The sequence below is a fragment of the Vicia villosa genome, linkage group LG5, assembly GCF_029867415.1.
Source record: "Vicia villosa cultivar HV-30 ecotype Madison, WI linkage group LG5, Vvil1.0, whole genome shotgun sequence".
Lineage (NCBI taxonomy): Eukaryota > Viridiplantae > Streptophyta > Magnoliopsida > Fabales > Fabaceae > Vicia > Vicia villosa.
This window is the reverse complement of record NC_081184.1, coordinates 27741458-27756558: the sequence shown is the minus strand read 5'-3', so window position 1 is coordinate 27756558 and position 15101 is coordinate 27741458. Positions and strand designations below refer to the sequence as shown.

The following is a 15101-nucleotide window of genomic DNA, read 5'->3' as shown; positions in this document are numbered from 1 at the left end:
ATTGAACCAGTGGTTTAAATGCATGTTTTAATTTTTATTATTTTAAAAAAGTAAAATGACGTTGTTTTGATTATCTTAATGAAAAATTAGAAATAAAATTAAAAAAATAAGATAAAATAAAATAAAATGTTGCAGATGCGGTTGATTTTGTTACCGATAATTTTAATATTGAAGAAGGAGATTCCAACATTAAAATATTTTTTTCTTTCTTGAAGTTAAATTTAGTAAACAATTTTGTTATAAATTATTCAATTAGATTATGTTGCAATTAAATTTTATTTGTATTGTGGAGGTACTTTGGCAGCCCCCCTTCTTGGTTGGGTTAAAGGTAACTGTGACGGTTCTTTATTAGATGTGATTTTGTAAAAAATAGATTAGGGATGTGTTTTTACAGGTTTCGTAATTGCTGAGAGGGTCTTGGTATAGTCCCCCCTCTCTTTTTTGTATCTCTCCTTTTTCTTTAATTCCATTTGCCTTATTAAAAAAAAAATTATTTGCAATTATACTTTATAATTTTATACTATTTTATTATATATGATAATTATGTTTAAAATTTGAATTTAAATTATGAACTTGTGAATTTATTTATAAAATGATATTTTAAAAAAATTTAAGTATTAGTTATATTTTGTAGAGATTAAATCATCTGGTTCGACAGATCTATTCAATCGAGTTATCCAGTTTAATTCAGTTTAATCATATGGTTTGACCAATGACTCAGTGGTTCGACCAATAAACCAGTAACCCAGTACATTCACTGGTTTAATATCCGGTCTAATTTTTAAACCACTGGTTAGATTAATTCAAAGAACAAGAATTGCACATCCTTACGCAAGATTGGATTCATTTTGAAGTGACTTTTTCAAAACTATATTTTTACAACTTCACCCTTGTGTGTTTTGTTGTGAGTTCACCGTATATAATAGTGTAGATAAGTTTGGATTGGGTATTGATATCTTTTGTATAAATAAATTTAAATTTTTAATTTTATTTTAAATAGACATGAAGATGTCGGTAAAAAAACATGTTTTTATCATTTATAGGTTTTGTTATGGCGTTCCGTTATAAGCCACACATGCCTCCATGTAGACTGGTAGAATGAAGAGGGCATGCGTATATAAATATGGACATTGGATAGAAGTAAATTAAGAACAATATGGCTACTACCCAAATCTCATTTTGTGTAACAGTTCTATCCATTTCCTTAGCAACATTGTTTTTCTTCCAAGTAAACTCAACTGAAACTGAAACCACTTCCTTTTCCATCCCAAAGTTTGTCTCAGACCAACCAAATCTAATCTTCCAAGGCACTGCCTATACCTCCAACGAGAGGGTGTATCTGACCAAGAGAGAAGAGAACGATGTTGGCAGAGTTCTCTATTCTGCACCTATCCATATCTGGGATAGCAAAACCGGCAACGTTGCTGATTTCAACACTTCCTTCCATTTTTCTATAGATGCAGTTGGAAGTCCGATTGCCGACGGAATAGCGTTCTTCCTCGCACCGGTAGATACCAAGCCAGGAGGTCCTGGTGGGTTTCTCGGACTTTTCAACAGCAAAGAGTATAACAAAACTGTTCAAACCGTTGCTGTTGAGTTTGACACTTACAAAAATGCGTGGGATCCAAGCGACCCTCATATTGGAATCGATGTTAACTCTATCGAATCCAAAAGTACTGTCCCATGGACTTTGTATACTGATCGTTGGACTGAAGTTGAGATAAGTTTTAAAGCTGCTACTAGTGAGTTAAGTGTTTTATTAACTTATCCTTATACACCTGGTGAATTTACCCATAGTGAAATTGTGGTCTTAAAGGATGTTCTTCCTGAATGGGTAAGGGTTGGTTTGTCAGCTTCCACTGGATTAGATTATGCACCACATGAAGTTTATTCATGGTCTTTTCATTCTGAGTTGAAGCTAAGTTCTAACCAAGTTGCAGCTGCATAGTTTGTAGCTTTTCATCATGCATGCATGCATGTCGTCTCATGTGTGATGATAGATCCAACTTGTATAAATAAACTGCACATGTATATGCAGTACTTGTAATGTTATTTTCTATGTCAGTTATAATGTTATTATGTTGTGTTAGAAATTATTTGAGTTGTCTATCTTATTGGCTAACATGATTCTAAAAAGTAACTATTTAGCTTTTAAGAAGAAGAAACAAAATCACTTGAACTTCACTAAGACAATTCAATTCATTTTCATTTTATCATTTAAAAATAATTGTAAGACTAAATTAACCTTGAATAAATAATTTGAACTACTGATCCATCAATAATCAATAAAGTAACCATGCTAGTATACCAAAATATCCAACAACAAAAAAAAAAAAAACCCAAAGTGTAAGAACATACGTCCACAAAACAAAACATAATTTGGATGAAAGAGAAACAGGAAAGAATTTTCAACTGTGCAACTAAGGTCCGATTAGTAAAAATAGTTGTTCCTAATAAGTTACTTCATATCTTATGGTTGATGATCGATGAGATACATTAGTTACTTAATGTATTTAAAAAATAAATTTTTTTTTGAACCGATCGTAGTTGCGGAGGATCGAATCATTATCTTCCCTATCAAGTTCAGTGTCAATCACCACTGAACCAATATTACTAATATTTTAGTATTTAATCAAATTAGTTAATAATTATAGTAAATAGTTAATAATTTCAATATTTTAATATTTTAATTATTGTAATTAAATATTTCAATGTAGTATATAGTTGTAATTTATATTTAATTTAATATTTAATATTAATCAAATTAGTTAATAATTGTAATATATAGTTGAATATTTATATATTAATTTCAATGTATTTTTCAAAGAATATTTCAATGTATGAAATTTTGAGAAAAATAAATAATACATTTAATATTTATTTATAACAATAATTATGAAAAATATTAATTTTGTATATAAAATTTTTTAAAATACATTTATTTTAAAACAAAAAAAGTATAAATTTAAGCTTTTAATTATTGATTTAATTTTTACATATAAGTGCCTATTATTGATTTAAGTAATTATTTAAGTAAATATGTTGAAGTTTATTATTTTTTTTTACAATTATTAAAATACTAAAATACGGTAATTAAAATACTAAAATACTTAAATTAGTAACTATATACTATAATTATTAATTAATTTCATTAAATACTGAAATATTAATATTATTAACTAATTTAAAAGGCTAAATTACAGTTTTGGTCCCCTTATTTTGGCCAACTCATGAAATCAGTCCCCCTATTTATTTTTTAAACAGTTTTGGTCCCTCATGTCCATTTTCCATTCAAAAAACATTGTTGTTTACTATTTTTTAGATACGTAACATACTTTTATTAACTTGGAATAAGAAATATTAATTATTGACGACATTTTCTTCCTTTAATCGTGTTCTTTAATCGTCATCTTTTTCTCCCAATTTGTTCGTTCATCTCGTTCATTCTCCAAAAAACGCTCTCTACGTTCTCTCTCGTTCAGAAAGTATCCCACGAATACAAAAAACTGAAAAATCAACATTTTTTGGACGAAAAATAGACATGGAGGACTAAAACTGTTTAAAAAATAAATAGGGGGACTGATTTCGTGAATTGACCAAAATAGGGGGACCAAAACTGTAATTTAGCCAATTTAAAATTAATACACTAAAAGACTATAAGAATAATTATATTGAAATTGTAAATGAAAATAACAGTCCATGTTATTACTACCCTTTGAAACATGGAGAAAATTAACAAATTATAGCAAGCAACTTAATGGAAAGGTGTTTGACCTTTGATAAAATGGTATGGGTTCAATTCCCACATTCTACATTTTTTTTAGCATTTACATGTTTTCATATGTTAACTAAAGATTAATATAATATAACATGCTGCCACGTCAATATTTTTGGTAACTGGATGTGATAAAAGTAAAAAAATGAGAGAATCTTTAAATGTTAGGGGAAATTATTTTTTTCAGGGGATTTTTCAAAAGGCGCCTATATGACAGGGGGAGAATGGGTATTAACCCATTATTTTATTATGAATTATAATAAATTATAAAGAATAAAAATAGATTTTTCGTTAAAATAATAAAGATAAAAAAAGGAAGAAAAAATGATTTTATAAGCTATAAGTTAAAACGTTATTTAAAATAGCGCTTGAAAAATAAACTATAAAGTAGCAAAATAAGTTATATGTTTGTGATAAAAATATCGATTAAACAGGTCTAAATTTTTATGTGAGTTTATAAACTATAAATTTACAATTGTGTCTTATCAAAGAAAACCTTAATCTAATACTTAAATAAGACACCACGTGGATATCTCCCAATAATTTGTGGAAATTTCTTTGTAGACCCCCTTATGGGGAGAATCTCCAGCGAAAATTCAAAAATACCTCTGCTTCGGAGATGCATCTCCGAAGTAATTTTTTTCAGATTTTTTCACAATTCGGAGATGCATCTTCGAAAACACCCATTTTGTGGTGTTTTCGGAGATGCATCTCCGAAAGCACTGAAAATTCAAAATAACCGTTGCATCTCCAAAAAATCTGTTCATATACAATTTTCCCTCCTTCACTATTTCATCATTTTCATCACAAACCCTCTTCAAAACCTCCATCATTCTCAATCAATTTTTCGTCTCAAAATCAAGTTTCAAACAGTTGATCATAATAAAGGGAGAATAGAAAGCTACAATTTGAGGTAAACATCATTCATTTTATCTCCTATTCCACTACATTGTTACTGATTTAGGAGATTGAAAACTACGTCAGTTCGGAAGTATATTTCCGAAATAAATCACCTAACAAATTTCAGAAAAGTACTTTCGAAATAAGGTCTGGCAGAAATAAAAAATAGTTTTAACAGCTTTAGTATATTTTTGCATATGTTAGGTATGGTGCATCCGGACAACATTGTCGTCGATGACTTAGAAGTTCCGAAAGAGGTCAACGTTGATAAAGAGCCGGTTAACGATGTTAAAACCATGATCATTGCGGTGGATGTTCGACAACAATTTACAAATGATATGAGCTTCGCTTGTCGTGAACATTTGCTTGATTGGGTTCGAAGTGAAGCTACTAAACATGGATTTGCCATTGTCATATTAAGGTCCGACAATGTAAGTAGTAGACGGAAAGCATTTGTCGTGTTGATTTGCGAGAGGGGTGGGAAGTATGTACCAACAAACCGGGTGTTAAAACACAAAGACACGGGATCGAGAAAGTGTGGGTGTCCGTTTAAGTTGCGCATGACTCGTAGGATTGATGATTTGGGGCGTTTTAGCATCATTTGTGGAGTTCATAATCATACCTTGGAAACCAAGCTACACGGGCATCCAATTGCGTGTTGGTTGTCCCACGAAGAGAAGAATGTTATTTCGAACTTATCGACAATCAAAGTGGCGCCGAGAAACATACTTGCCGATTTGAAGCGAAAAAAACCGGATAGTGTTTCAAATATCAAGCAAGTATACAATGAACGGCACAATCTTAAAGTCTTGAAAATGGGCACGAGGTCGGAAATGCAACAACTTTTGAAACTTTTGGGCGATAACCAATACGTTTCAAGCTTCCGAACGTGTGAGGACAAAGTTACGGTGCGTGACATATTTTGGACTCATCCCGAAAGTATCAAGTTGTTCAACACATTTCCAATCGTTCTTGTAATGGATTCGACGTACAAGACCAACAAGTATAGGCTTCCGCTTCTAGAAATTGTCGGTGTGATCGACAGACAAGACATTTTCAGTTGGATTTGCTTTTTTGGAATGTGAGAAAGAAGATAACTTTACATGGGCTTTCGGAATATGTAAGTCTTTGTTGGTTGATCAAAAGACTATGCCAAGTGTCATTGTTACCGACCGAGATAATGCTTTGATGAATGCGGTCGATACCGTCTTCCCGACATCGACCGCATTACTTTGTCGGTATCACATAACGTGCAAGGTGAGAAGTAAGCTCAAACCCGCGGTTGGCACGAAAGGAAGAAAGGATGACAACGGTAACATCATCAAAGTCGGTGTTGTGGTGGACAAGATTATGGCCGCGTGGAGGGAGATTTTAGATGCACGTTCCGAAGAGTTGTATACCGAGAAAGTGGAACAATTTAGGTATTTGTGTGTTACTTTTAAGACTTTTTGTCATTACGTCGAAAGTACTATCCTTGACAAAGTAAAAGAAAAAGTTATTTGTGCTTGGACAGATCGAGTAAGACATCTTGGTTGCACTACAACTAACCGAGTTGAATCCGCACATGCGGCATTGAAGAAATGGTAGGGTGATAGCAAGGGGAATTTGTGTCGGGGATGGGACACTGTAAACCAAATGCTCCAAAATCAACATAATGAAATTCAAACATCGTTTGGTCGGAGCAAGACGGTTATGGAACACCGGTTTAAGGGCCAAAATCTATTCTCGCAATTGATTTACAACATATCCCGTTCGGGATTGAATTTTATTTTTCATGAGGCGAAGCGGGCGGAGACAACGGGTCCGGATAGTTCCAAATGCGGGTGCACAAATAGAAAAACCTACGGGCTTCCATGTGCTTGTATACTTTCTAAAAAGATGGAGTTGAATTCACCGATACGCATGGATGAAGTAATTGACCATTGGAAAAAGCTCTGTTTTGATGATTTCGAGCCGCCGAAAGAGGGTGAATCCAAAATTACCATCTCCGACGAGTTGGAAGAGATAATGGATAAGTTTGCTAAAGCGGATGACACCATGAAAATGCACATAAAAGAACAATTGCGAAAAATTATATTTCCGAAGACCACTGATTTGAAACCTCCATCTCAACCGGTTAAAACCAAAGGTGCACCTGAAAAGCCGAAAAGTACCCAAGCACACACATCAACCAAACGAGATCCTTCCTACTTTGAACATGTTGATGCATTGATACCGGATTCACCAACACCAAAGTCCAAGTGTAGTGCTAACAAAGGAACCCGTATTTCGAAGCCGCCGCGCACACCTCCGATCAAAAAACCTCCAATGATCTACATTGATGAGATGTCGCTTTTTATGCATAAATATATTGATAAAATAGTTGATGTTGGCACCGACGGTAATTGTGGGTATCGAGCCGTTGCCGGTTTGCTTGGAAGAGGAGAAGAAAATCACACTCTTATTCGACGAGCACTTATTTCGGAGTTGACTTTGCATAGGGACATCTACGGCTGACTTTATGAAAATCAAGAAAACTTTGATAAAGTTTATGATTCCCTTGTTCCATCACTAACCGGTCACGCACCGGTTTCAAAGTTGATGTCATTCCCCGAGATGGGTCATCTTATAGCAAGTGTGTACGATCGGGTATGTGTCAATTTGACGAGATTTGGATTTTCAGAGACATTTTTTCCGCTTCATAGTCGCCCGCTTTTGGATGCTTCTAGCCGCATCATCTGTATCGGGTATCTAAGATCGCGCCACTTTGTGCAAGTTTTTTTGAAACCGGGGTGTCCTATACCGGCTACTTCTTGTCAGTGGACGGCACATCATACAAATGAGGTGGATACTTGGTCGGATCCTTTTGTTGAAAGAATGGCGGAGTTTGAAGAAATGATGAAGCAGGAGCGTGAGGAAAATAGAGAGTGGTTGAAGAACTTACGGGTTTTAGATTTAAGTGCCACCGATTGGTTCGGCGCATTTTAGTTTTTACCGGATCCTTTTTGTTTGTAATGACCGGATGTGTGTCATTTTTTGTATGTATTGTCGTTTAGAATGTAAAATCAAATCGATTCAATACATATATAATATACTTATATTTAATGTTGTCATTGTTTATGTATGTTTATGCTTGGTTGAATATGTGGTTAATTGTCAGAACAGACTGCACAGCCCAAAACTCAAATTTCAGGTCTGTTTCTGCTAAATTCGGAAGTATATTTCTGAAATTTGAAAGTTTTTGGGTTATTTTCGGATGTACACTTCCGAAACATCCACTGAAAGCAAGATAAGGTTTGTTGGGTCATTATTACTTCAATAAGTCTATAAATACTACACCAATCCTTTTCATCAACATCAAGCCACAAAACACCAATGACACAAACATACCCCCACCTTGCGTTTGTCTACTTCAGCAGTGGCTACCCGATGTCGTTCCAATTTCGCTTCTCGCGCGACACGCCTTTCGCGGAATTGATAATGTCGCTCAACACTCTCTTGCAATACCTAGAAAATCGGAAGGTTGTCAAGCTTGAGTACCGCTCGCCTTCGCTTAACGACGGGGGACACGTTCAGTTCACCCCATTTGAAGTCAAGAACGACGAAGATTTAACGGTATTGTGGACAACTTTCGACCGATTTTCTTCGAAGGGTCCGATCGAGTTGGATGCGAAACTTCAAAGATCGGGAGCCAGCGTTATCAAAATGTTGACTCATCCTCACCTACCCATGTTTAACAATATGTAACTTTAATTTTATGTTATGTGATGTTTGTAATTTTCATGCTTTATAACAAATCGAAGCGTTGTTGTTTGTTTCAAGATATCTATATCAGACAAAATTTCGGAAGTACATATCCGAATTCTTCCAAGGGGGGTGAATTCGGAGATGCATCTCCGAATTCATCTTTTTTCTGAAAATTAACTTTATTTCGGATGTACATCTCCGAAATCACCTTTTATTCAAAAAAAAAATGTGTTTTCGAAAGTGCATATCCGAAACCACATTTTTTTCATAAAAAGATGACTTCGGAGATGCATTTTCGAAATATAGAGACAATTTGAGAATTTTGCCGCGGATGACCAAGAAGGATGGGGTCTATAAAAAAAATCTCTAATTTGTTTACAAAGTTGAAAACTAAAGAGAGAAGGATAACTAGCCCAGTCTTAACCCTTTGTATACTATCGGTTGAGGAGATAAAATTGATATTTTTGTTTATATATGTGTTATCTTAAATAGTGTGTTCTCTAATTTTACTTTCATAAATCACTAAGAGACAAAGAAGTGCAAACTATATTCTACCTCTTACGGGAAAAAGTTAGTGAATCTGTTTACCACGTGAAAATTTGGAGGTCTACAATATCAATAGAAATTAAAACAAGTGATTTTTGACCATGGATTGTAAAATCTTCTGATATTGTGAAATTCTCGAGGCAAGAAACAGATCTTGCGAGATGAATAGTTCCTAGAATTAATTAGTCAAAATCTCGTGGCTAGGTGAACATGCTAACTTGCCAAAATATTTGAGACATAAAGTAAACATTCAATTTTATCAGGTTTGGTTCTTGTTATTCATACATTCATTTGATCATAAATTACAAAATGTATTTAAATAATGCTTTTATTTCAAACAATTTACTAAAATTTTAATTTCCACTTAGCCACGTATTTAAATAATACTTTCTAAACTTATTGTGTCTTCTCCTTCCTGTTTTTAGGGTTTTGGTGGTAGCATCCTCCCCAGTTTTATTCTGGTTGATTCTCCACCTCGATGGCTCTCTCTTTTCGTCAAGTATTTTGGTTGTCCATCAAATTCAGTTTGTGTTAGGATTTGATCTTGTTTGTTTGTTGATAATGGAGAACCGGAAAAACATACCTTTGTCGAAAGAAGAAGGGATCAAAGTGGCGGGAGACGAAGTTTATAGAGAAGAGATTTTTCAAAGAACTCTCGCCGGCAAACTGTGGACTGCCAGCAGCTTCAATGTTAGGGCTTTCACAAGCACCATGGTCAGCACGTGGAAACTTAAAAATCAATTGGAGATGCAGGTGATGAACAACCTTATGCTCTTAACATGCACTATGGAATTTCGAGAGCTGGAATTGGAATGAAAATCCCCAAAGGAAAATTTTTGAGGCTGATATTACTAAGGAAGACAAGGAAACCTCAGACGAAAACGATGCAGCGATAAAAGTTCGAAGCCATGAAGAACAATTCAATGAAGGACACATAATACCAATGCACTTGATTTAAATATGCATACTTTATGGACACTGTAACAGATCAAGAAGCTGCAATGCACTTGATTTAAATATGCATACTTTATGGACTATGTCACAGATCAAGAAGCTGCAATGCAATTGATTTTAATTCCGGTTTTCTCCATTTAAATTGTTTAATTTTCACACTTCAATATCATAATGTTCTCTTATTAAAAATTGTGGCTGCTCTTAAAGAGATAATAGACATTTCAAATGACATGTACAAGAAAACCAAAAATAAAGTTTAAAGATTTTTATAACCAAAAGAGATGCACTGGCATTAATTTAATTTATAGACTTTGTACCGCTTAAAAAATAGACTACCAGTAATCTATAAATTGAGAATAAATTATACTAGTACTACAATGCTAGTAGTTTCTCAAGAATTGAATAGAAGAAAAAGAAGAAAACTGCTTTGCTTTGGGAAACAATAACACCACACTTCCCCCCTTCATTGCTTCTTTCATTTAAACCTAAAATGCACTACTAAATAACTAACATTATAAAAATCAAAAAAATCATAATCATACTAGGTGTTTGTGCAGATGAATTGCTCAGAGCTTAGATTTTCTTACAAGCCGGATTTGTAAGTAAGGGTTCCGGTGTCCGCGTGTTTTTTGTTACATAATGTGTACATTTCTGTTTGGTTTGAGAAGATGTTTTCTGGTTTCATTTTTTTGTGTTCACTTTTTATTTTAAAACGTTTCCGGTGTTCATTTTGTTTCTTGGTTTTAGAGATTTGTACATGAAAAGTAAAACATGTCTTCGAAACAACCATGAATGGAATGAAAACCGGGAAAGTTTTGTTATTAAAAGTGAAACTAGAAATGAAAGCATTAAACTTAAACCAAATATGACCTTTGTGTTTTTAAACTATTGGGAATCGAAGTCGGGTTTTGATGGATACTCGAGACCTTGTAGAGCTGGCATCCTTCGTATATCTTCTTCTGAATAAGCAGGAATGAACCAGTATTTCTTGTCCATCCCAAAAACCTGATATATCAAAGAAGCAACATGAATCATATTATGTAAAGGGTTTAACTCGAGGCAATTTCTGTTATGAAGTAACTATTTCAAAAACATAAATTACTATCCGAAGATGCACTCATGGTTTTAAACTTTAATGGAGTATATACATGCTAATATCCTTTTTAGGATATGACACCACTAGGGTACAACATATAACATAATATGAAGGTGTATCCGGTGTCCGACACCAACACGTATGATAGTAACCAATTACTTCCATTTTACAATTATTAATACCAATTGAGTATGATAGTAACCAATTACTTCCATTTTATAAATTATTACTAGTATCAATTTGTCAGTGTATGTGCTTTATAGCTAGAACCTACCTGAACACTTTTAGCAAGTACTTTCTATTTGGATTATTTAGGATAGAAAATCTGCAATTATGACAGATTGAAAAGCAGTTGGATAAAAGATGCATATAGATCAGAAAATGAGTCCGAATATTGTTTCCCACGATGCATACTTAAGTTATCCATAAAAAAAAAACTCAATTGAACATCTTGTCCTGTTAAGTCATTAGTGCATAAATTGTTAAGACAGATGGAGTTTATTAGAGTGATATTTACACCATTCATCACATACTTTTCCTGAAAAATAACATATAGATAACTGACATAAAACACCGTTACCATAATACAAAAAGTACCCACCTGCTCAAAATTTTTACGACGGCCAAGGTCGTAACGCCATTTTGGAGTAGTTTTCTTCTCATATGCCTGCTCACAACAAGGAGCAAAACATAAGCCAAACTTCACACATCAAGGAAAAAGCATACAAAAGTATTATGTTGAAGAATACGGTAATCTTTTCATAACATGCTTCCACACAAAGAGTTTACCTGGGCAACATTGGATATATTTCATGCATAAAAATATTTCATCAATTTAAATTCAACCAAGGGTTTGTCTGGATTGGGTTATTTGAGGTTATCTACAGGCACAAGCACTTGTGAGAGCTAATGACGTGTCTGTAAGTTGTTTTAAGATTAGTTCCAGAATCTCTCCAAAATAACTAATAGCTTGTATGAAAACTGTTTGGGAGGGCTTATAGCTTGCAAAGAAATAGCTTATACATACGTGCCTATTTGATTAACACTAGATTCATAACACGTAATTAAGTTGTTTATCCAAACAAGGAATAAATAATGTCCAGGAGCAATTCAGTGTGTTCAGGTGAAAGTTGAATAAAGTGCAGGGATCTACTATTCTGAGAAACACAGAAAAGTAGTTTATTTTTATGCAGAAGTTTACCTCAATAGTGGTTGTATTAGCAGCCACCAATGATATGTGCAAGATAAGAAATCCCAACACACTCAATGCGAAAGCCAGATTCAAAACTGCAGGTAATCCAACAACATTGTTACAGAAATTCACAAGGCGGATCAAAAGCTAGAACGGTGTGTTAGAAATCCTACCAAACGCAAGAAAAGTTGTAGCAAGAGAGCCAGGTGTTCCGGGAATTTCTCCATCACTAAAGAATGCTATGAAATGCGGCAGTAAGGATGCAGTCACTAGACTCGTCTCGAGGAAAGTGTAGAACTGCACTACGATGTATTCAGAGCATATTAAGCAAGTAACTTTATATTGGCACCATAAACAAAACAAATAAGTCTACAATATCAATGTTATAGAGTAAAGGGAAAAATTTAAAGAATTACTATATGTCAAATCATACGTAGTATATTACTAGTATTGAGAGTCCGTGCAATACCCGAGGAAAAACTTCATTAAATATAATAACATCTCACACAAGTAATAACTGGATAGCAAAAAAGTAACTCAAGTTGAGTGTCCATACCAAGAAAAGAAGGAAATATTTGTAATTTAGGGCCCCGACACAGTTAACTACCCACACACAATGGTGGTCCATCTTCAGTACACATCGCCCACCTGATATCAAACCGAAAAGGATCAAATTTATGTTGTCTTATTCTCAATGTGGCGATGAAAAATGACAATGTTAGAGTGGGAAAAACTCACAAACTGAACAATGATGGCATCGAGGCGGCTTGAGCTGATTGCACTTCCTGCAGTACCGAATCCTTTGATTGGACGGATCAGACACCGCGTTCATGAATTCTGCACCAACTAATGGATCTTCCTCTCCTATCTCCTCATCAATTGTAGGCCTCCAATTTGGAGGTACACTTCCCGGATCGATAAAAACAACAGAAAAATAACTCCATAATAGCATAACCAACTGCATAATCAAGAGGAAAATTCCAAATCAACATATCATTTAATCCACATACCAAAGAAACATCACCACATTAAACTGTAGAAGTAATCAACTAAGCTTAACGGAAGCTGAACAGCTGCGTATGATCATGTTTAGATAAACTTCCCAAGAAACACATATGGAAAAAATCTATTAAAAGAAATCTTCCAGTATATGAGATATTTATACAACTACCAAAGCTTAAAACAGCATAATTCTCTATTCTCACAACCGCATAGCAACAAAATCATCAATGGTTGATTGCAATGTCTGCAAAATCAAGCATCTGGTCATGACAGCGACACAAATGCAATTTAAAACCTTGACAACGACTTGTCAAGTTGTCATTGTTCAAATAAGCATCGCAGCAAGAGTTTAAAACTTTCGCGACTACTTGTCACCTATGAAGCACAGACACCGGAAACACTATACCGACACTAACACGGCGATACCGGTACGGTAATAATTTAAAAAATGAATAAATTAAGCGTAATCACAAGTGCCGGTGTTGGAACTACATAGCTGGTCACTTTTCAAATAACCACCATCAATTAAGATATCTAACACTTCATCATTCTACCCCGCATTCAAAATCTGACAGAAGAAGCTAAAAAAACATATGATTCCCAGTCCAAGGCTCCAAGCTAATGAAAATTTCCAACAGAACAACCATTATTTCCCAATTGATTCCAAGAAAAACTCAAACTTTTCCTTATCATCTCCAAAGCATCACACACTCAAACCCTTCAAATAAATCTAACTTTTCCTCATCATCTCCAAAGTATCACACTCAAACTATGAAGCTCGGACACCAAAAACATGATACCGACACTAACACGTTGACACCGGTAATAATTTGAAAAAAATGAATAAATTAAAGTAATCACAATTACCCGTGTTGTCGCTACAGAGCACTCAAACCCTTCAAATAAACCCAACAAAGGATCATGATCCCTAAGTCAAAAGCTAAATTCTAACAAATTAACACACACCCTACCCTAAACTTCCACAAACAAATCAAAAAACAAAAAGTCAAAACATTCACAATCCAAAACACTAACAAAAAAACCAAATTCAAACAAAATCAATCAAACAATTAATAAAAAAAATTTGGAAACAAACTTACCAAACTATGAAACAAGATCAAGACGAAGATTGCAATAAGACAATCAAACCCTCCATTATACATAAGAGGAACATAATTGGTAATAACAACAGCATAATAAGTAACCCCAACAACACCAAGAACCAACAGAATCATAATCGAACCAAGTCCTCGCAAAGCCGTGCAGAACTTGAACACGTTCCAAGCCATCGTTGCACCAGATCTATGCATACTCAACAACAACAACGAAAAACCACCACTACAATTCCACCACGAAATTTCGCTACTCTCCAATCTTCACAATAACCCCCACAGATGAAAATTCAACCATCAATTTCACCAACAAGAATCACCTTGGAGCTGGAAATTTTCGCTTGCGTCACGAGGTTGGTGAATCTAGGGTTTATAGAGAATTTTGGGGATTTTGATTTTGGAGTGTGGAATAGCGCAGAGATTGAGATTCAGATAGAGATTTTTCTTTTTCTTTTTCTTTTTTTGACTCAGATTCAGGTAGAGATTGAAAATGAAAATGAAAATGAAAATGATGATTTTTTTTTTTTGAGATTTATTTTTTTCTTTCTTTTCTTGTTTAATTAGTTAGGGTTTTTATTTTTAAAAAATTAGGGTGATTTTTTTTATGAGAAAAATAGTTAGTTTAGTTGTTGAAAGATGGTAGTATTAATTATTAGTAATAGATAAATAGATAGATACAGTTAATGATAATGTAATAAATTGGTTATGTAAGTATATGTAATAGTTGCTTCATTTGGGTCAATGAAATCTAGAAGGTGAGGTATAGGATTTGACATGTTCAAAGATGTGAATTGAAAA

The 15101-nt window shown here is 34.1% G+C and overlaps 2 protein-coding genes across 2 annotated transcripts; one reads left to right on the top strand and one right to left on the bottom strand.

Annotated features, from left to right (window-relative positions):
- Positions 1–1146: 1146 nt before the first annotated feature.
- Positions 1147–2012, top strand: LOC131606431 (lectin beta-1 and beta-2 chains-like). The gene has a single exon (XM_058878661.1). The coding sequence runs from the start codon at positions 1157–1159 to the stop codon at positions 1946–1948; it is 792 nt and encodes a 263-aa protein (XP_058734644.1). The 5' UTR covers positions 1147–1156; the 3' UTR covers positions 1949–2012.
- An 8401-nt stretch (positions 2013–10413) lies between these two features.
- Positions 10414–14829, bottom strand: LOC131601496 (probable protein S-acyltransferase 14). Its single transcript, XM_058873328.1, has 7 exons — positions 14292–14829; positions 12928–13147; positions 12746–12837; positions 12363–12486; positions 12199–12284; positions 11599–11664; positions 10414–10906 (listed from the first exon to the last, which is right to left on the bottom strand). The coding sequence occupies exons 1-7, from the start codon at positions 14499–14501 to the stop codon at positions 10787–10789; spliced, it is 918 nt and encodes a 305-aa protein (XP_058729311.1). The 5' UTR covers positions 14502–14829; the 3' UTR covers positions 10414–10786.
- Between the last annotated feature and the right edge of the window lie 272 nt (positions 14830–15101).

Bases quoted from the DNA above. Each gene is read 5' to 3' on its own strand.
- LOC131601496 (XM_058873328.1), bottom strand. From the start codon at position 14,501: ATGCATAGATCTGGTGCAACGATGGCTTGGAACGTGTTCAAGTTCTGC. The intron at 12,838-12,927 runs GTGAGTTTTTCC...GTTTGATATCAG, and splicing joins ATGCCATCATTGTTCAGTTT to GTGGGCGATGTGTACTGAAG. The intron at 10,907-11,598 runs GTGGGTACTTTT...TTGATATATCAG, and splicing joins GTCGTAAAAATTTTGAGCAG to GTTTTTGGGATGGACAAGAA.
- LOC131606431 (XM_058878661.1), top strand. From the start codon at position 1,157: ATGGCTACTACCCAAATCTCATTTTGTGTAACAGTTCTATCCATTTCC.